Genomic DNA, 23,066 nt, shown 5'->3' on the forward strand with positions numbered 1-23,066 from the left:
CAAGAGGTCGCTGCATCTTTCAACGGGGGCTGTTCTTGACTCCCTTCCCACCACCTGCTTCTCTGTTACCTTCATTAATGGCACTTGGCATAGATGTCACTCTTCTGTATCTCTTGAGGACTTTCCTACCATATGTAATGAATGCTACCTTCCACCATTTCTTTAGCAAACCCCACGTTTTTAGGTATGTCGGTTATTTATTTTTTAATTGAAGTATAGTTGATGTACAGTGTTGTGTTAGTTTCAGGTGTACAGCAAAGCGATTCTGTTATACATATATGTGTGTGTGTGTGTGTATATATATATACATATTCTCTTTCAGATTCTTTTCCAATATAATTTATGACAAGATATTGAGAATAGTCCCCTGTGCTATACAGTAGGTCCTTATTACTTATCTGTTTTACATATAGTAGTATGTATCTGTTAATCCCAAACTCCTAATTTATCTCTCCCCCCTTTCCTTTTTGGTAACCATAAGTTTGTTTTCTATGTCTGTGAGTCTGTTCCTGTTTTGTAAATAAATTCATTTGTATCATTTTTTAGATTCCACGTATAAGTGATACCATATTTGTCTCTGTCTGATTTACTTCACATGGTATGATACTCTTTAGGTCCATCCAAGTTGCTGCAAATGGCATTATTTCATTCTCTTCTGTGGCTGACTAATATTCCATTGTGCATATGTACCACATCCTTTTTATCCATTCATCTGTCAATGGACATTTAGGTTGGTTCCATGTCTTGGCTATTGTGAATAGTGCTGCTATGAACATTGGGGTGTATCTTTTCGAATTAGAGTTTTCATCTTTTCCAGATATATTCCCAGGAGTGGGATTGCTGGATCATATGGTAGCCCTATTTTTAGTTATTTTGAGGAACCTCCATACTGTTCTCCATAGCGGCTGCACCAGTTTACATTCCCACCAACACTGTAGGAGGGTTCCCTTTTCTCCACACTCTCTCCAGCATTTATTTTTTGTAGACTTTTGGATGGTGGCCATTCTGGCTGAGGTGAGGTGGTACCTCACTGCAGTTTTGATTTGCATTTCTCTTCAATTTTTCATTATCATAAATACTACTGTGATGAACATCTTTGTGATATATCTTTTCCCATTTGCAACATTATTTTTTTATGTTAAATTCCAAGAAGTAGGGTTGCTGGATCACAGCACATGCAAAAATATAATCCCTTTGCTGTGCACAATCAACATGGTCCTCAAGGAAGTAGGTTAACATATACTATTTTTCCTGAACTGCAGATGAGTATTCATTTCTCAACTCTAGAACACATCAGTTCTTGAAAATTGTTTTCAAGGATGGGAGATAGGATAGCGTTATGCTCCAGTCTGAGGGCGAGCCGCTTTTAACCCTCAGAAACTGCGTGATTTCTCATCAGCAAAATGCACATAATGATGCCTTTCTCCTCTTCACCGCAAACATGTTGGATAATTGAAAAAAAAATCCCAATCTCTGAAAGTACATTGTATTGCTCAGAAATAAGTAGGAAATGAGTGTTAACAGGCTCCTGCAAAACTAGAATCTTATTTAAATATTTATGTAAACAACACACTAATTTCCTGGAATTTCATCATGCTGGGGATTTAGGGAGAATAAGCTGCCCCGAAATGAAAACTGTGGCTCAGGGCTGAGCCTTCTCCTTCCTTTTAGCCACTTTTCCAACTCTGCCCATCTCCACAACCTTCTAAAGGCAATGATGTTTTTCCAGTGGTGCATTCCGCGCTGCTTTCCCCATCGCCATGACCAAGGCAGCTGCTGTTGCTTATTCTGTCATTTCCTCTGTGATCTCCCTGAAGCTGGCAGTTGCCATGGCAGCGCTTCTCTCTCCAGCCGGGAGGCCAGGTGAAAAGCCGCTCCTGGTCACCGGTCACCAGTGTGCAGCCCGCTCCCAGGCATCTCTGCAGACAGACGGATGCAGAGCCCCCTGCTTGGACCCTGGGCTGGCCTTTGGGGTTTCATCTGGGTGCTGGCTGCTGGCAGCCCCACGGCCTATCATTTACTCTTCATATGAGCTAAGAGAGAATGCAAGGAAAGGTCAGGCTTGTGCAAAGGAAAGCCGCAAAGCAGAATTTGGCTTTGTCTTGGTGTGTAGGTTTGCGTGACTGAAATCAAAAAGTCATTTTCCTACGTGTGACTCACGTAAAACAGAGGGCAGCTCTCTTGACCAAAGATACCCTCTGTAGCACTGCCTGCGGTGGCCCTAGATTGTTCCTGCCACCTCCTGGCGCGGATCCCCAAAGGCACATCTTTTCGGGAGCTGAAGCCATCTCGAGAGAACTTTTTCCGGCCCTTACTGCTCTCTTTCCCTGAAGAAATGAGGTCATCATTTAAGCAGTGAGAATCCCCAGATGGAAGCTTCTGGAAGCCGTAGACCCACTCGTTTTTATGGTAATGCAGTGCCCAAGTCTAGGGCACCTGAGGATGCCTCTCACTGCCTACCTGCTGAGGAAATGAGCCTGTGAGGTGTAGGCCTGGGTCTTCCCCACCCTATCACTACCTTGAAGCTACACTGGACTCCCTGTGGCCAGATCAGAGATGAGCCCCCATCCTGCCCCCTCCTCTGTGTGTGAGCTGCACCTGCCCCTGTCTGGAAGCCTTTCAAGGTCTACGCCTACTTTTCTGCACTGTCCCCTGAAAAGCAGGCCAAACGTCTCCCCTAGTGCGGTGCCTTTTCCAGTCTCCGGGATGATGTTAGTGCACCAAGTAGAATTCTTTCTGACAACAGCCTTTGAGCCATCATTTCTCCAAGGGGCCATGGGCCACTCATGTTTGTACCCCTCATGTGTGTCTGACACAAGGAGACGGCTCAGTATATGTGGATGAAACGTCCTTAAACCTGCCTTACAGGACTGTCTTAGAAATAAACACACGAGCAGTGTGTATGGGGGGCGGGGCAGTGGGGCAGTGAGGAAAATATATGGAGGATTAAAACCACACTGAAATTTTGAATGGCGTCATGAAGAGAGAAAAGTAGAGAAAGGCAACAGGGCAGGTCTGGAAGGTGGACAAAGAGGGAGGCAGGAGAGAGAAGGTGCACTCATCAGAGCTCTAACTAGGACCACGGGAGGCATCCCAGCCAGCAGCTGGAGCTGGGTAGGTAGCAGTTACCCTTGAGGCTAACCACAGGTCCCAATTAACCAGCATCCATCCTTCTTGCAGTTAAGCGTTCAGCGAACTACAAGCCATGTAAATTCCACTTACAACGCTCATGCTAAGAACAGTTTTTGCATTATAAAAAGAAAAAAAAAAAAAGGAAGAAGAATATGCCACAGACACTGCATGTAGCTTGCAAAGCCTAAATCTTTAGGATCTGGCCCTTTACAGAAACAGTTTCCAGATCCCTAACTTAGGTCTTGCCACGATGGGAATTCGGGTTTGGATTTCTGTTGTGTCATCCATCACAAAGCTGAGAGAAGAAGGAATCACTGCCGCTCCTGGAGCAGCCCCAGCTAATGTTGGAAAACAGCCTGGTTCCAAATGCACAACTGTGTGGTGATTTCCCAGTGAGACTCACACACGTATTAACAAACCCTCTGATACACTTGACCTTGGAAGATAGCCCCGAAGCACAGATCAATGTCTAGCACACCTCCCGACCCCCCTCAGCAACACTTAGCACCCCCAGAGAGGAGAAGTCAAGAGAGAAAGTGGAGACAAGGTCAGGCATTAAGGATATTAGCTCCTAATGGATCAGAAGAGCCCTGACTGGCCAGGTTTCTTTGACACTGATCCTCACGTGACGTCCGCAGCTGACCCTCACCCATGACCGGCTTCCCCATTGGCAACTGTGCCCCGAAGGTCACGTGTCACTTAGTGCCTGTGACCGAGTTGGGGGTGGCTGATCCCGTCTCCATTTTCATGATGACTCTGTCCCTAGAACGTGAATGTTCAATGACGTGGGGCAAAATTCAGTGTTGAATAACTGCTGATGCATCAGAGATGGAAGGTCAGGATTAACGAAGGGTTTTACCACAGGGAGCTGGTGGGCTTCCTTTGGGTCCGGGACTGAGTGAACAGGCTTTGCATCATCTTTCATCACATTCAGAGTGGCAGCTGTGATCTAGAAGGAGAGTTTCCTGTGTGCTGAGCTGGAGGTTCCAGCAAGGGGATGTGATGAGGGCTTAAGGATAAAAGGCATCGACGCACAATAGACACGTGAATAGAGGGGCCCACTAGGGCCCCGTGTGGCATCATCTGTGCTCTTCAAGGAGAGAGTCCACTGCACAGGGTCTGCCGGCCGAGAACCAGGATGGCCCAATACCCAGCCTTCAGCCACCTGCTTCTGTCATCGTCACTCTGCTCCAGCGTCCATTGAGAGACGTTGGACATTAAGCCTAAATAGATCACTGCCCCTCTGCTGTTCCTCATCCAGGCTCCACATATTCCTGCCGGCTATTCTGGCATGTTCTGAAATATTCTGGGATTATTCTGGAACGGTTTGGAATGTCCTTCCCCCACCACCGCATACTTCTGTCAGGTCTTTCCTCAGTTGCACCTTCACTGTGAGTCTTACCCTGACCCCCCCCCCACCATTTAAATATCAGTCCACTCCTGCTCAGGCACTCTCGGTCCCCTCCCTCCCTGAACACTCTCCTTTTAAAAAAAATAGACTCTATACCATCAGCATACCATATAATTTGCTGATTTCTTTTGTTTAGGATCTATAGTTTTGGTCCCTCCCACAAAGGCAGGAATAGTTGTCTGTTTTGTTCACTGCTGTGTCCCAGACACCCAGAACAGCATTTGGCACATAACAGGTGCTAAATAAATCACAGTTTAAATGAATATGCTATTTATTTGATAAATAATCATTAAATGAATTCATCCTTTCCCCATCCAGGGGTCAACTGTTCTTGGTTTTACTTTGATCTTGGCTGAACTCTCTCTTGGTCTCCTGTGCTCAGCAAATAATATTCTGCACATTCTGCTCACCCAGGCTCCTTTTCTCTTTTTTTTTTTTGGCCACGCTGCATGGCTTGTGGGATCTTAGTTCCCCATCCAGGGATTGAACTCCTGGAAATGAGAGCACCGAGTCCTAACCACTGGACTGCCAGGGAATTCCCCACACTGCTTCTGTCAGAGATGAGCACGTGATTGTAGATCATGAAGTTTTCCATCAGTCCCTTTTTTTGCCCACTTTTGCCCAGGCTCTGCCCAATTTTGGACCTGGCACACGGTAGGCCCTCAGTAAATTCCCCAAGAGGAATCAGATAGAAGTTTGGGAGTGCCTCCCACTGGGGTGGCTCATCCCAGCCCCATAAGCAACTGAGCCCCAAGCCTCTGAGCGAAGCCAGGAGACCAATACATGGAGGAGAGAATAATTTGCGGGCAGAGGGGAGTGTTGAGGCTTGAGTCTCGGCATTCCTTCCCCGCTTGGAAAGGATAGAGGACCGCCTCGGGTTTGACAATTAGGAAGGGTCTGTCATCCCTGTATTTTCAGCCAAACAGAATTAGTAGATGTTGCCTTGCCTAGAAACAAAATTAGGAACTGTAAATTATAGTCTTCATTTATTACTCTTTTACAGATTGAATCATTTTGGCTTCTGTAGAAATGCAGAAATTATGTATTTTGGAAAATCACATCCATCGTTAATTCTTACCTCTAGCCTTCTCTTCCCACAGGAAAAAGCTAAATAGTCTGCTTTAAAAAAAAGAAGAAAAAACCATGCTTTCTATTTATAGTACAGCTTCAATTCAAGAGCATTAAATAAATTTTTAAGTGTCAAATGTCAACACAATTTTCAAATGTCGTTAAATCAGTGGAGGCCTAATGGTTGATCTTAAATCATGTCAGCATTGGGAATTCAATCTGCCTTGGATTCTAATTTTACAGAAATTGTCCTTCTGCAGTGAGATGAGGATCCATGAAAAAAACATGACCACGCAGGAGTTGTAAGGAAAGCACTAAAATTCTCAAAACAGGCTCATTTTTTATATCATGTTTAAAGGGCTTGTCTTATAATGTTTTAGAAGCTTAGAGTAGAAATTTCAGCACCCAAACAAAAACTCTTCCTAATTATATTGGGCACCGTGCCATTGTGAGTATATGTGTTACATTCTTTTAGTCTCTGCCTTTAATATAGTTTCTATCACTTTATCTATTTATTTATTTATTTGTTTGTTTGTTTATTTTTTGCGGTACGTGGGCCTCTCACTGTTGTGGCCTCTCCCGCCGTGGAGCACAGGCTCCGGACGCGCAGGCTCAGCGGCCATAGTTCACGAGCCCGGCCGCTCCGCGGCATGTGGGATCTTCCCGGACCGGGGCACGAACCCGTGTCCCGTGCATCGGCAGGCGGACTCTCAACCACTGCGCCACCAGGGAAGTCCTATCACTTTATTTTTAAGAGAGGGGAGGTCTGAGTGCATTCACTTCAGAGACTAGGCAGACTAATAAATGAATTCCTAACAAATCACAGAAGTATTTATAGGCTAAGTAAAAAAGGTTTTGTGCCCTTACAAATAGTCACGTCTGTCCTGGAGTCAGGGACTGTCCCTCCACCACTTCACAGGGACCTTCATAAAATACCAGACCAGACTGAAAAGAAAAACTGTCCCCAATTCTCACTTTATGTTTTCTGATAGAATCAAGGACATTTTTTAAGCACTCTCCTAGTACCTTTGTTTTTAATTATGAATATGTCTCAAGGAGAAAAAGAAGGCTGTGACTATTGCCTGCCGTGCCCCTGAAAAGGTTGCAGCCAAGGCCAAAGGATGTGGAATGGATGGGGCCCCAACAGTGCCTTCGATTTCTAGCGAGCAGGTTCCTTGTTCGATATGATTTAGCATAATTAAATTAAAATAATCAAGCATCAGTATAGCCGTCAGACCTCAACATAATTTTTCAAGGATTTTAATGGATGAACCACATGCTTCTTGCTGACCACAGAACTCTCGGTGTGTGAGAGAAATCTGTTCCACGTGCTTTCCTTGGATCTGTTATCAACATGGTCCGGCATAAAGGGCTTGACCCTGTGAGCAGAAATGTGGTGCAGACACGGAACAATGGTCACAGTTATCTGGATGCCAGCCTCTCCCTGGGTTACTGTTCCAGAAATTAGCTTCAACACTAGCACAGCCTTTTCACCTGGAGAATCAGTCAACCCAAGGGGCTGCAGGACCCCTAGAAAACCAACTACCCTGTGCCCTTCTGGGGAGGGAGAAGTGTGCTCTGAGCTTCAGCATCCGAGCACTGCTTCACCCTTCAAAGCACGGACTCTCTCTGGACTGGGTTCCTGAGGCCACACAGCTTCAAGTCTGTTGGGAAAAGAGGGAAAGACGGTCCCTAAGCTGAGGCGGGCGGGGGGGGGCTTGTGGGCACGGGCAGGAAACTGATGGAGGCAAAAGACAGGCTCCGATCTGCCCGGGGGCAGGTGTGTTTAGGTTCCCCTGAGATACTGGACCTGGCTAGGACATAAGGTGCGTGGAGGGGGGGTGCGCAGAACAGACACCTGCCGAGGAAGGCAGGACACAGAGAGGGGCAAAGTTAGTGTGAAGGGCGAGAAGTTTGAAGCGTGAGCTGGGCCCATGTCCCCCTTTAAAGAGGTAAAGTGAAGACCAGAATTAATGTTTAGGAACAAAGTTGACACCTGGGCCAGGCATAGATGCTGGTCTGGAGCAGGGTATCAGGGGCAGAGGCTATGTCCCCAGTGAGGAGAGAGACAGGGAAAGCAGAGAACAGAGACATTAAGGGTCGATTTCAGGGAGGGCTTCGCTAGACTGCAGATGCAGGGCGGGAGGAAGGGAGCAACCTGCTGACCTGACTCTCTCTCTGGCTCTTGTAAACATTTCCAGCAGCTGAGCAGACACCTCAGTGCAATGTCCCCACTTCCCTTCCAATTCATACTTCTCAAATGTAATGAATCGTCTTTTCTGGAAATTCGGCTTCCTCTCTTGCACCCTCACATTACCATTCTCCCCCAGTCCCACCAGCCCCAACTGTGGAATTGCCCCCCACCTTTCTTCCTTCATGTGGGGGAGCAGCCCTCAGGTTTTATTACTCTAGTTAGTAACAATTCCAGCATCCGCTGCTTCTCTCCCGTTGTCACTGTTTATCCCCAGTCCACCCAGCGACATTTCTCCTGCAGCCATCAGTGATCTCATAAAGCCCCGCAATGGACCGCTGGCTGCATTACATACTATCCTCATCGGTGAAATCACCCCCGCCGGTGGGTCAGTGCTCTCACGTGCAGGGCACACTCTTTTCCACTGGCCACTGCAACAGTCCAAGCCTCTACTGTGTTCCTGATGCCCTCTACTCTCCCTTGACTTTGCCTCTTAGAATTTTGGTGAAAAGAGAGACTATCAGATTTGAACCTGCTCCCTGCAAGCAGCAAGCATACCTGTGTTTTCGCTCACCTTGCTTCCCTCCCCAGTAGGTCTGCCAAAGCTCCTTCTTGCTTCCTCTTCCTCGCATCCCAGCGGTTCTGGCCCCTACACCCCACCTCTGCCCACCACCTCCCCTCCTGCTTCTGTCCTCTGGCTTCTCTGCTGGGGCATTGTCCCTTCGAGTGTAACTTTTCTTTTGGCTATTTCTCCAACTTCCCCCATAAAAACACCCAGTGAGAATAATAATCATCATGACTGCTTATGTGTTCTGAGCGAGCACACTGTTTTCATAACAATCCTGACATAAATTGTATTGTCCCATTATATACAGAAGGAAACTGAGGCACAGAAAAATTAAGTAACCTAGAAAAAACCACCCAGCTACTAAGCGAGGGAGCAAGAATTTGAACTCAGGCAGAAGGACTCAAACACCCACCAACTTAGCAACTGCACTGTGGTGTCACTCAAAACTTCTTTCTCTGAAAAACAGAAAACATGTTTCCCTTGCTCTCGCATCTCCCCTAAAATGACCCTTCTCTTTCCCCTTCCTCTCACTTCCAAACCCTTCAGGTTGGTTTCCGTTCGCCATTCCTGATTTCTCATCTCCAGTGCTCCTGGCATCTCCACGTCCACAGAAATGGCCATTTGTAGCTCAGCAGGGATTGAAAAACTGTCCTTCAGACAATATGTGATCACCCAGTGGGGTCTCTCCCTGCTGACCCCTGGGTTACTGTCTGCTTCCATTTCTCCGAAGACACTTGAGTATGTGCTGTGTTGTATCCACATCTTCCTCTCTGTGTGCTTGGCCCGGTGTTCTGATTAGATTACAGACTCTTGCTGGACAGGGATGTCTCCTCTCTCTAAGTTCCACGCTGTGTATGTAGTACAGGGTACATCCCTAGTACCTAGTGATTGACTGTCCCTGGGAGGTAAGTGGCCCCCCTGCAACCACTGGAAATAATTTGGAGTGAGTTGCATGCTTTGTTTTACTCTTCCACTGTGTCTGTCCTCTGTGGCTGTAGCCCCAGGTTAATAGGAGTTTCCCACTGGAAAGTGTAGAGAACTAAAGCCATCAAAGAGACTCAGAAGCCTTTTTTTCTCTTCCCTAAGTAGCCCTGAGCATCCTGAGGGGCCTCAATGCACGTCACTAAACAAAACTTCCAAAGGAAGGAGAGGGGTCTTCAGCAGCCACCCTAGAGTTTTATCAAAGAAATGTTGTTTTACAACTTCCTGTTTTATGGGTTTATTAACCTGAGGTTTACTCATCAAGTTGTCAAGGACAAGGTGAGGAAGAATACGAGGATGGGTCCTCAGCATCTATTTTTTCTAGGAGCGAGTGAGCACGAGGTAAACGTTGTATGCAGTGACTCTGCAAAATAGGTTTTCCCACTAAAGCTGCTGTGGCGTGTCTTCTGGGCCTGTGTATTGTCGTGTGGGTTCCTATTTGCTCTGGAAACCATCTCTAACTGGTCTGTGGGTTTTGGTCTTTACAGCTCCTGACGGCCCACCTCAGGAAGTTCACCTGGAGCCCATCTCATCCCAGAGCATCAGGGTCACCTGGAAGGTAAACCCAGCAAACACTTGTCTTCTTGGCACTTTGTCCATGGGGGCTGGAGAGCACTTCACTCACGTTAAGTGTTATGATGCCAAGGCATCGTGCCTTGTGATGCCTTTTTTTTTTTTTTTTTTTTGCGGTACGCGGGCCTCTCACTGTTGTGGCCTCTTCCGTTGCGGAGCACAGGCTCCGGATGCGCAGGCTCAGTGGCCATGGCTCACGGGCCCAGCCGCTCCGCGGCATGTGGGATCTTCCCGGACCGGGGCACAAACCTGTGTCCCCTGCATCGGCAGGCAGACTCTCAACCACTGCGCCACCAGGGAAGCCCGCCTTTTTTTTTTCAATTTTTATTGGAGTATGGTTGATTTACAATGTTGTGTTAGTTTCAGGTGTACAGCAAATTTATACATATGAAACTTTTATGTGGCAGAATTAGATTAAAAGCCCTTTTATTAAAATCCAGCATTTGTATCCACATTTGAATACATTTACAGCAACTTCTGTATCTACAGAGAGTGAAGTTTGGGGGCCTTATTTTTAGTCTTTGAATCGTGATCGTGTCCTAAGCGCTGCTCTGCACTCGCAAATCGGGAAATGGACGTGCATGACTGCGCTCGTTAATTCATCCCCGTGGAAACTTTTCCTAATTGCTTTTCCTAAATGACAAATCATGGTGTGGTAGACAGCCCACCAAGTGGCAGGGAGGAAAAAGGTCCTTGCTGTGCCCCCAGCTAGCGGTGGCCTCACACACACCCAGGGAAGGGGGGCGGGGCTGGGCCAGCTGCCGTCCCAGGCAGTGGTCCCTCTAGCATGGCCAGCAGATGCGGACTGGCTGCTGGTGAGCTGAGGGCTCATTGCCAGCTGCTGGGAGAGAAAGCGTGAGCCACAATGCAAACAAGCACACCATTCAGCATGCTGTTTCCTCCGGCAGACATGTTTTTCTTAGCAAAACTTTCTCAGTGAAGCAAACAGTGTTGATTGATGTTCTGGCCCAAGCTCATCACAAACCAGCACACTAGGCAGTGCTGCCCCAGGGATCTTGAAGTCACTGACGTGGTGGGTGAAACTGCTTGAGAATTAGTCACCCCCTTCATGTGGTCTTGGAGCCAACTGCCTTAGCCCAAATTCCATTTTATCTAGAATGCTGTTACTGGGTCAGAACGTCTGTAAAGCTGCACTTACTTTTCCACTTCTGGGTTTCTCTCATCACACATGTTCTCTTCTTACCTCCCTCCTCGCCATTTTTTCTGTGTTCTCACTCAGAGAGGAAGGTAAGAGCCACAGTGAGGTCTTCAAACTGCCCACCTCTCGGTCCCATTAAAAACCTTATTCGTTGCACCACTTGTTGGGTTTTTTCCTTCTAGCAACAGCTCTTTCATAAAATGACCAGCCTCTATAACAAATAAAAAGAAAAGGTTTTTCAAGTTTGGGGTGGACATCACCTTGGGTGTTAACACACAGTAGGGCAGCAAGCCCCTTTGTGCTGTCTTTTTACAGCCCGGCCACTGAGCTGTGATTCTAGCAGGCAACACACCGCAACTGTTCAGCTGCTCAGATAGGGCAGGCCGAGCCAGGTGGGGAGGGGGCCATTCGTCTTTGTGAGCACATCCGCCAGCTGTGAGCATCACACATTGCGCGATGAAAGGCGCTCAGCAAGCCACAGCCCCACACGCAGCCCAGCCACTGGGCAAATGGAATGCTGACTCACTCTTGTCTTGTGTTAAAGACTGGGAAGTTTCCTCCACCAGCCCTCCGCATTCTCTTGCCTTTTGCCACTGAAAAGCTATTACGGTGGCCCCTAGAGCTTTCTGGATCCTGCAGGAGAGAGGTGTCTGTCCCCAGAGCTCTTATAACTAAAAATAGAAACTTCAGAGGCTTTAAAAGCCATTGCATCCTTTCTGTCTCCATAGAAAAGCAGCAGGAAAAGTCAGTAGGTTGCAGTTAAATTTCTTCTGAATGTCAAAAGGATGAACAAGTCGTGGGCTGTTGAAAGGAGGCCTCACCTCCACGAGACTGTGAACTGGTTTTGCTGTCCTATTCATGGAACCGTGATTTCTCACAGGGTAGCAGGCTGCAGAAAAGGATGTGGGTACCACTGAGTGGAGTAGGGGCTGCTCGTTGATTGGCTGTCATTTCACACTGGCCTGATTGCATCATGAAAGTGTGTCACTGATTCAACCAAACTGTATACGAGTCTAGGTAATCCAAAGTATGATGTATTACATAAAATATGCCTTTATTTTATGGCGTTAAAGTCCCAGATTTACATCTTGGGTAAAGAGGCTAATAGGAGAGGAGGAGAAAGAAGTAAAGAAAGAGGAAGAAACTGTTTTAGCCCAAGGAGGGGGCCACACACCTGTCAGCCAGGATGGAAATACTGGGGGGACTGAGGCAGAAACTCATTGAGGGTCACAAGAAAACTCATCAGAAGTAAAAGATGTGCTCAATGAAGAGACATGAGATAGAGGGAAGAACGGCTCTGGGCTTTGGGTGGGAATATAGCCATTTTAGACACTAAACCTCTTAAAGGTCAGGGGCAGCTTGGCAGACGTTTCATAACATCAGAGACAGAAGTTAAATTTGTTTAATTATCCCTGTACAAGCAACACTGTTGTAACAGACACCTTCTAGTGAACGAAATTAACAACTTTTCCTGCTTAACTTGGTTATTTCTTTCACCAAAGAAAAGTTGTTTCAGGTGTTTAAGTTTTCAAGTCCACCAGAGGTTACACATGCCTTACTGGCTATAGACCAAACCCCAGAGGACAGCCCAGCCACCAGCATCAGGTTGCAGCATCCTGTCTCAGGTTTACCACCCTCTCCTCCCCCAGTTCTAGGGGACCGTGCTGTCCTCTTCTCTTCTCAGCTGTCATTGCTGCTCTCAATGTTTGTAGCATCCCCCCTCCCCCCCCACCTGTCCCATCCTGCTTACTCAGGGCTCTGGTCCTGCCTGACTCCCTCGGTGAAGATGTGTAAATCTCCAAATTAATTGTTCGACCCTTTGTGTTACCCATGATTCTGGGAGATAGCCCCATGAGATCCCTGTCACACGCTTTCTACAGTCCATTTTGTCGCATCTCCTCTGCTGTTTTGTGAGCTCTTGGAGACAGGGAGGGTCTTATTTATCCTTGATCCTCGTGGCTGGCAGGTCTGTGTGAATGAATGAATGAATGAGGGCGTATGTGAATAACAAGTGCTTGTGTCGCGCTAGCCTCTGAAGCACATGTCTTTCAGAAACTGCCATGGAGAAGGCCCCCTAGCTTTTAGGATCTCCCAAAACCAGGCTGTAAGATGGCAAGAGTCTAATTCATGCTACAGTACAATACTCCGGAGTGTACAGTGGTGGACCACTGTACCCACATTCAGTGTCCCAGATAGACCAGCCATTCTGCACGCGGGTTTCTACTCTAATTGATTGCAAAATAAATGGTAGTAATGATCCAGTAAAAGTGTGATACATTTTAGAGGAAATGGGCATCCGAGCGTCACTTAAATGTAAGCCCACAGGAAGATGCCCAAGAACAGGGACCATATTAACTTGTCTATATTATGGAAGATGAAGGCTCAGACAGGGCTCTTCCGTAATTTTACATATTTTGAGTTACTTCAAGTTGCTAAGCAGTGCCTTAACAAGAACTCAAGAGATAAAGAAAGAGTTCTAAGTAAAATAAAAATTAGGTAAATGATAATAAAAGTTCACTTCCTAGCTCTTGCTCCACACGCCTTGAAAAACAGAAAGTTTGCATAAGCCTTTTGCATAAGTAAATACAATTTACTGCATGTTTCTGCTGGGGTTATTCAAAATCAGAAAGAATATTGAAGGCTACGGATTACTGATAACCACGTATTTGATCAAGTACCTGAAAATTGTAAAACTAAATGAGAGTTCTTTGGTTTTTCAGAAAATTCAGATTTTAGTCTGTCGCTTAAGTATAAAAACACTGACAGAACGAACGAGTCTCTTTTGACAGTCCCTGTCACCTTCACTTCTGGTCAGTCTCAGAATCAACTGATCCCATTTTATGCAAATTAAGGACAGTTTGAAGGCTATTTACATATGCTCATTAAATAAAACTCCCAGAGTTTGGAATATTTAATTACTATAGATATCTCAAAACATTTACCCAGAGTATGCAACTTAAGGCAGAGACTTTTTTTTCCTATTGACGTACATGTTTTGTTTTGTTTTGAATGAGAAATCTTTTAGAGCCATAGGCTACCCTGAAAATATGAAATTGTCCACTGCTTAAATATTGCATTGCTGAAAACAAACTGACTCCGGATAAAAATCCTGAGAATGATTTTGCCACTTTCCTGCCCTTCCGTATCATCCTCTCTGACTGAGATTTTATTTAGAATGAATAACATTGCCGAAGACACGTGATTTCCATAAAATATGAACACTGGGTATTTGGGGATTTCATTAAATTTTAGAAATCTGAAGGATACTTTTAACTAAAGCCCCACACCTCCACAATCCCCAATAATTCCAAGTAATTGAGGCATCATTACAATCTAGTATATGTTTCAGAGAAGAGCTCTTACGATGGGAAAATGGCTTAGTTTGTCATTTAAAAACAAAACTGCCTTATTGCCAGTGATCTTCATAGCAATGATTTAATAAACTGCAGACGCCACTTGACTTCTACATCCAAATCCCTCTTCCTCCAGGGAAAGGAATACCCCACTGGAAAGGAGCACCTTCTAGCACTGGAATTTCCTGGCTGGGCTTCCTGGGAAACCTGTCTTCCTGAGCATTTGCTCTCTGCCAGGCGCTCTGCTCAATTCTTACATGCATTATCCTTTTGGATCTGTGTGCTGGGTATACCCAGTTCTGTACAACCTCCTCAGGTTACAGGGGTTTGCCCAAGATCTGAGGGCTCATGACTGTCAAAGGACCCCTACCTACCTTGGCAATCTGACTTTGCCTGCCGGGCTTCAAAGCAATTGATGAGCTAAAGTACCTTGAATGACGATATTGCACTTGTACATGGAAAGGTTCAACAGCTATGATTTCCTCTTCCAAAGCCTTCCAACCTCATGTTATAAATGTTCCCCAACCCCACCGAGGTTAAAGAAAATAGGTAACCTGTACATTTTACTTGCTACCACTTTCTTTCCAAATTGTAAACTTAACCTTAGCATATCTGGAGTAGTAAGTCGACAGCTTTCTTTCCTGAGTCAGTTGAAGTTCAAAAGGGTTGCCTTGAAATTAATTTTACTTAATTTTTAAACTCTTGCTTTAATCCTTAGGCTGTGAAACAGTTACGGAATTTACATTTCTTTTATGAACTAATCAATTGGTTCTAGAGTTAGATTTTCTGCAGTTTTATTAAGAATCCTGATGACCAGTATGCCTGACAAATAGAGAAGGAACTGTCCGCTCTTCTCATATTAAGAACTCTTACCTCCTTCCCCTGCAGTGAGAGAAGAAAACCCCAAGCCGATTTCAAAACTTCTCGGTCATCCACAGGGAGTACGATTATTCTCTCTTAACTTCTTACGATTGACTAAACTGTAAGCTCTATGAGGGTAGAGGGCATATTTTGTTTGTTTGTTATATTCTCAGGAGAAGTGCAGTCAATATTTGTTAAATAAATACATGAACCACTCCACTGTTCACCTTCATGTTAAAATATGCATATATAGAGGGGGCACCTTTCCTTTGGAGACCTCTGGACACCTTCAAAAGCCGTACATGACTATATTAGGATCTTACGTTTTTGTACATGTATAAAATATACAGATCCCTTTCATAAAACCATTCATTGCTTAGTTGCTTCTTTGGAATATGTTCTGCCTCTCTCCGCAACTCTCCATCAGATTAGCCCTTTTGGTTTAGCCATGTGATTGGCCTTTTTCCTAGGACCCCAGTTCTCTGTCCCAGAGCAGAGCTGCCAATCTGCCTGCCCTAAAGGTCCTGGCTGGCCTCCCAAGCTAAGCAGGCAGTCCTCTTAGTTCCCAGCCTCAAAGGGCAGCAAGAAGATGCTGGCCAGCTTTCCAAAGGCTGCTGAGCCACCAAGAGTATGGGATGCAGGCTCACACCTGGGCATTCCGGGAAGACAAGCTAGCTGAGACTCAGCCTAGAAGGGTTGTCCCCATTCCATCCCAGGGAAAAGGCTGGACCTCTCAGCTGATTCACCCTGACAAGACAAAAACTGAACTTCAACTAAGGACTCAGAGCAAGGCCAACTCCATTCATCAGCCTGCAGTCCTTTCAGATGGTTTCTCCTGAAAACTTCACATGAAGCCTGGATGAACCTGGCATAATACAAGATACCTGAGGACAGACACTTTCCCTGTTCTGTTTTAGAACAGTTAGGTTATAAACAAGTTATGAACTGCAAGCAACTCTATGCCAATACAATGGACAACCTGGAAGAAATGGACAAATTCTTAGAAAAGCACGACTTTCTGAGACTGAACCAGGAAGAAATAGAAAATATGAACAGACCAATCACCAGCACGGAAATTGAAAGTGTGATTAAAAATCTTCCAACAAACAAAAGCCCAGGACCAGATGGCTTCACAGGCGAATTCTATCAAACATTTAGAGAAGACCCAACACCTATCCTTCTCAAACTCTTCCAAACTATAGCAGAGGGAGGAACACTCCCAAACTCATTCTACGAGGCCACCATCACCCTGATACCAAAACCAGACAAGGGATGTCCCAAAGAAAGAAAACTACAGGCCAATATCACGGATGAACATAGATGCAAAAATCCTCAACAAAATACTAGCAAACAGAATCCAACAGCACATTAAAAGGATCATACACCATGATCAAGTGGGGTTTATTCCAGGAAGGCAAGGATTCTTCAATATACACAAACCAATCAATGTGATACACCATATTAACAAATTGAAGGAGAAAAACCATATGATCGCAATAGACGCAGAGAAAATTTTTGACAAAATTCAACACCCATTTATGATAAAAACCCAGAAAGTAGGCATAGAGGGAACTTTCCTCAACATCATAAAGGCCATATATGACAAACCCACAGCCAACATCATTTTCAATGGTGAAAAACTGAAACCATTTCCACTAAGATCAGGAACAAGACAAGGCTGCCCACTCTCACCACTCTTATTCAACCTAGTTTTGGAAGTTTTAGCCACAGCAATCAGAGACAAAAAAGAAATAAAAGGAATCCAAATCAGAAAAGAAGAAGTAAAACTCTCACTGTTTGCAGATGACATGATACTATATATAGAGAATCCTAAAGATGCTACCAGAAAACTACTAGAACTAATCAATGAATTTGGTAAAGCAGCAGGATTCAAAACTAATGCACAGAAATCTCTTGCTGTACACTAATTATGCTATACACTAATGATGAAAAATCTGAAAGAGAAATTAAGGAAACACTCCCATTTACCATTGCAACAAAAAGAATAAAATACCTAGGAATAAACCTACCTAGGGAGACAAAAGACCTGTATGCAGAAAACTATAAGACACTGATGAAAGAAATTAAAGATGATACAAACAGATGGAGAGATATACCATGTTCTTGGATTGGAAAAATCAACATTGTGAAAAATGACTCTACTACCCAAAGCAATCTACAGATTCAATGTAATCCCTCTCAAAGTACTAATGGCATTTTCCGCAGAACTAGAACAAAAAAATTCACAATTTGTATGGAAACACAAAAGAACACGAATAGCCAAAGCAATCTTGAGAAAGAAAAATGGAGCTGGAGGAATCAGGCTCCCTGAGTTCAGACTATACTACAGAGCTACAGTAATCAAGACAGTATTGTTCTGGCACAAAAACAGAAATATAGATCAATGGAACAGGATAGAAAACCCAGGGATAAACCCACGCACATATGGTAACCTTATCTTTGATAAAGGAGACAAGAATATACAATGGAGAAAAGACAGCCTCTTCAGTAAGTGGTGCTTGGGAAAACTGGACAGCTATATGTAAAAGAATGAAATTCTTTTATTTTTGTATACACAAAAATAAACTCAAAATGGATTAAAGTCCTAAATGTAAGGCCAGACACTATAAAACTCTTAGAGGAAAACATAGGCAGAACACTCTATGATATAAATCACAGCAAGATCCTTTTTGACCCACCTCTAGAGAAATGGAAATAAAAACAAAAATAAACAAATGGGACCTAATGAAACTTAAAAGCTTTTGCACAGCAAAGGAAAACATAAACAAGACAAAAAGACAACCCTCAGAATGGAAGAAAATATCTGCAAACAAAGCAACTGACAAAAGATTAATCCCCAAAATATACAAGCAGCTCATGCAGCTCAATATCAAAAAAACAAACAACCCAATCCAAAAATGGGCAGAAGACCTAAATAGACATTTCTCCAAAGAAGATATACAGATTACTAACAAACACATGAAAGGATGTTCAACATCACTAATCATTAGAGGAATGCAAGTCAAAACTACAATGAGGTATCACCTCACACATCATCAAAAAATCTACAAACAATAAATGCTGGAGAGGGTGTGGAGAAAAGGGAACCCTCTTGCACTGTTGGTGGGAATGTAAATTGATACAGCTACTATGGAGAACCGTATGGAGGTTCCTTAAAAAGCTAAAAATAAAACTACCATATGACCCAGCAATCCCACTACTGGGCATATACCCTGAGAAAACCATAATTCAAAAAGAGTCATGTACCACAATGTTCATTGCAACACTATTTACAATAGCCAGGGCATGGACACAACCTAAATGTCCATTGACAGATGAATGGGTAAAGAAGATGTGGCACATATATACAATGGAACATTACTCAACCATAAAAAGGAATGAAATTGAGTTATTTGTAGTGAGGTGGATGGACCTACAGTCTGTCATACAGAGTGAAGTAAGTCAGAAAGAGAAAAGCAAATACAGTATGCTAACACATATATATGGAATCTAAAAAGAAAAAAAATTGTTCATAAGAACCTAGGGGCAAGACAGGAATAAAGATGCAGACATAGAGAATAGCCTTAAGGACGGGGGAGTGGGAAGGGTAAGCTGGGACAAAATGAGAGAGTGGCATTGACATACATATGCTACCAAATGTAAAGTAGCTAGTGGGAAGCACCCGCATAGCACAGGGAGATCAGCTCGGTGCTTTGTGACCACCTAGAGGGGTGGGATAGGGAGGGTGGGAGGGAGATGCAAGAGAGAGGGCATAGGGGGATATATGTATAGGGATAGCTGATTCACTTTGTTATACAGCAGAAACTAACACAGCATTGTAAAGCAATTATACTTCAATAAAGATGTTAACATAAATAAATAAATAAACAAACAAACAAGTTATGAACTGTTAGGTTACAATAAGTTAGGAGGTAAGGATGGTATTTTTGCCTTGACTGATGGTACATATTATCAGAAATGCAAACAAGAATAGTGAGTAGGAATCATGAGGTTGGAACTGAAAGAGCATTTTGGACATTTACTGGGGACCAGCCATAGGTCTTTATTTAGTACATCATCACATTTAACAAGTGGATTGGCTTCTAAAGTTGGGACATTAAGGTAAAAATTGCTTATGGTCAGGATAATATTAAAATTTATTTAATTGTCTGTTGACAATTACACTATGCATAATTTAGCCATGAAAACTTAGTGTCATCCTTTATGAATATATAACACTTGCAGTGAACATAAAGAGTATATGAAAAAGTATAACTTGACAGTATTTCATTACATTATGCATAAAGTAGGATTAGCATAATTTAAATGCATCTACAGCAAGTAAATTACATATAATAAGGATACTCTGATACACAGAAAGTGCTGGATTAGACTTCAACATAATTAGATATTACTCTCCCATCTACATTTAGTAAAAATGATCTTGAGCAAGTAACTTGGTTTGTCATTGCTGAAGCTCGAATCCTTCCACTATGTCCGATCTGAGTGTCCTTTTCATTAAGTCATAGACAAACAGTAGCCATTGCAACAGCATAGCCTTGTCTGTACTCATCTCCCAGCACTGTCTTGACAGCCACGGAGGATGGAGACTGGGAGAGCATTTGAGGATATGAGTTTGGTTCAGTGAATAACAGCCCCGATTCTTCTCTTTACCCTGGATGCCGGCCCCTCTGATGGCTCTGGACAGCACAGTCCTTTCTGATAACAAATACCTCCCAGTAAATGTAAATATCATGAAATCTGCCCAGCCAAAAAATTAATCAATAAAATTTTTATTTTAAATAATTTAAATGATAGACGGATAGGTAGCAATTTTAATAAAAGTATTCAAAAGACTGGCTCGTATGTAGTTTTACTGGCTCTCATAAAATACTAGCCCTACTTTTCACAAAGAACAAATGAGAAGACCAAACTAAAGTGAATATGGCCTTCAGCATTATAAGTGAATTGAATGGCACCCATTGAGTGAGTGAATAAATGAATATACACTATTTAATGTGCTTAATTTTCTTTTTTTATTCATTTTTTATTGAAGTATAGTTGCTTTACATTGTCTTAATTTCTGCTGTACAGCAGGGTGATTCAGTTATACATATATATGCTTTTTTATATATTATTTTCCATTATAATTTATCACAGGATATTGGATATAGTTCCCTATGCTATGCAGTAGGACCTTGTTGCTTATTCACTCTATATATAATCGTTCGAATCTGCTAATCCCAACTCCCAGTCCTTCCTTCCCCTACCCCCCTACCCCTTGGCAAGCACAAGTTTGTTCTCTATGTCTGTGAGTCTGTTTCTCTTTCACAGATAAATTCATTTGTGTCATATTTTAGATTCCACATATAAGTGATATCATATGATATTTGTCTTTGTCTGACTTCACTTAGTATGGTAATCTCTAGTTCCATCCATGTTGCTGCAAATGGAATTATTCTGTTCTTTTTTATGGCTGAGTAATATTCCACTGTATAAATGTACCACATCTGCTTTATCTATTCATCTGTTGATGAACATTTAGGTTGCTTTCATGTCTTGGCTATTGTGAATAGTGCTGCTATGAACATGTATCTTTTTGAATTATAGCACATTTATCTTTTTGAATTATAGTTTTGTCCAGATATATGCACAGGAGTGGGATTGCTGGATCATATGGTAGCTCTATTTTTAGTTTTTTGAGGAACCTCCATGCTGTTTTGCACAGTGACTGCACCCACTTACGTTTCTACCAACAGTTTAGGAGGGTTCCCTTCTCTCCCTTTCCAGAATCTGTTGTTTGTAGGCATTTTAATGATGGCCATTCTGACCAGTGTGAGGTGCTATCTCACTGTAGTTTTGATTTGCATTTCTCTAATAATTAGCAACGTTGAGCATGTTTTCATGTGTTTGTTGGCCATCTCTATGTCTTCTTTAGAGAAATATGTATTTAGTTCTTCTGCCCATTTTTCGATTAGGTGGTTTGTTTTTTTGTTGTTGTTGAGTTGTATGAGCTGCTTGTATATTTTGAAAATTAAGCCCTTGTTGGTCACATTGTTTGCAAATATTTTCTCCCATCCTGTAGGTTGTCTTTTCGTTTCCTTTGCTGTTCAAAAGCTTGTAAGTTTGATTAAGTCCCATTTGTTTATTTTTGCTTTTATTTCCATTGCCTTGGCAGACTGACCTAAGAAAACATTGCTATGATTTATGTTGGAGAATATTTTGCCTATGTTCTCTTCTAGGAGTGTTATGGTGTCATGTCTTACGTTTAAGTCTTAAAGCCGTTTTGAGTATTTTTGTATATGGTGTGAGGGTATGTTCTACCTTCATTGATTTACTAATGTGCTTAATTTTCTTAGAAAGCCATCATTAAGCCATCTTGCTGGCGACATTTCCCATCTTATCAGAGAAATCAAATAGGATAGATAAATTAGTAAATGGGGCACAGGTGTTAGAATGAAAAATCAAAGAATAAAAGGAAAACATCTGTCCAATATGGACATGTCTCCTAAGATAAGGGAAGAAATGCGATGTTACTTTTATCATTTAAAATAAGCTGGACCAAGTTCTTCTGGGTCTGTTGCAGGAAGAACTCCAGCCGGGAAAGCAGGAGTCAACTGCTTTGGGAGACTTTGGGCATCTAATTTCCACATTCCATTTTCACGGTTACATGGGGTAGGACAGAAAAGTACAACATATGCTTTCAGATTCATTTCACTAATACAAGTAAATTTAATTTAATTCACTAAGATGTAACCAACTAACTCTATTTCTAGGTAATCATCCACAGTTTTTTTTAAAGGTCAATCTCCTCTTCGTATTAAAATTTTTGAAAACTGATTTTACATCCTTTCAGTTCCTATGATGGAGTCCTTCCATTGGTACATTCTTTTGAAAATGTTGAGTCCAAACATAAATGTTTCTTGTGCTTTGAGGAATCACAGAAATACAGGAAATAGAATAATGCTACTTTTTAAAAGTATATTTTCATTCTCATTTTCTCTCCCTGTCACAATCTAAAGTGGGAATAAGCCCTGTCTTTATATAAATAACAGAAGAATTCTGGAGGCATGTTCTCAATGACTCCTAGAAGTGAGGATTCTCAAAGAAGGAAAATACGACGTAGGGAAAGGGTGCTGTCATTCCCGGGGGTATGGACAGAATCAGTGGCTCTCTTTGCTCCTGGGAATGTGTCAGGCCCATCCCCCCACTTCAGACCAGAGCCGTCCCTGGGGGTGGGGGGGGCCCTTGTCCCAATGCTTATAGCATGTTCCTGACAGGGCAGAGTAGCCTATTAGATGCTTTTCAATGTTCTTTTCCTCCATTACCCATTCATGAGTGTTGATGCCTTTAATTGAGGCCAAAGCCTTTCATTACCCAAGTACAGACAAGAGACTCTACTTAGCTCTGCAGGAGCAATGCCATCCTATGCTTATGCTTAGGACCATCACTGAGGTGTAGATGGCAGGTACCATACCCAGGACCAAAGGTCCACTGTGGATGCAGGCATTCTTTGTCTTCTGATAGAACACAGGCTAGAACTTTGACATCCCAGCAAGGAGGATCACTGACTCTCCTTTGGCCCAAACCCCGGTCTTTCTCCAACCCCCGCCCCCTCGGAGGTGCTTCTCCTTCCACCGTTGATCATCTCCCCACATCCCTCCCTGCCTTCAACCTCCAGCCCACAGAGTGGATCTCACCCTGCAGGCAGCTTCTGTCCACAACACTGTGTCCTACAGGGGTCTGCAACCTGTTCCTGTCAAGGGCCA

The 23,066-nt window shown here is 43.5% G+C and overlaps 1 protein-coding gene across 2 annotated transcripts in view; it reads left to right on the plus strand.

The window, feature by feature from the left end:
• Positions 1-23,066, plus strand: part of DSCAM (DS cell adhesion molecule) — a gene marked incomplete at both ends in the record, with an annotated part of 733,770 nt that overhangs the window by 596,937 nt on the left and 113,767 nt on the right. For both annotated transcript variants that reach the window (XM_081235410.1, XM_081235409.1), the window contains one exon: positions 9,840-9,910. In XM_081235410.1, coding sequence (XP_081091536.1) covers positions 9,840-9,910 — 71 coding nt within the window. The remainder of the gene's footprint in view (positions 1-9,839; positions 9,911-23,066) is intronic.

Source organism: Mesoplodon bidens, assembly GCF_964165515.1.
Source record: "Mesoplodon bidens genome assembly, chromosome: 5".
Lineage (NCBI taxonomy): Eukaryota > Metazoa > Chordata > Mammalia > Artiodactyla > Ziphiidae > Mesoplodon > Mesoplodon bidens.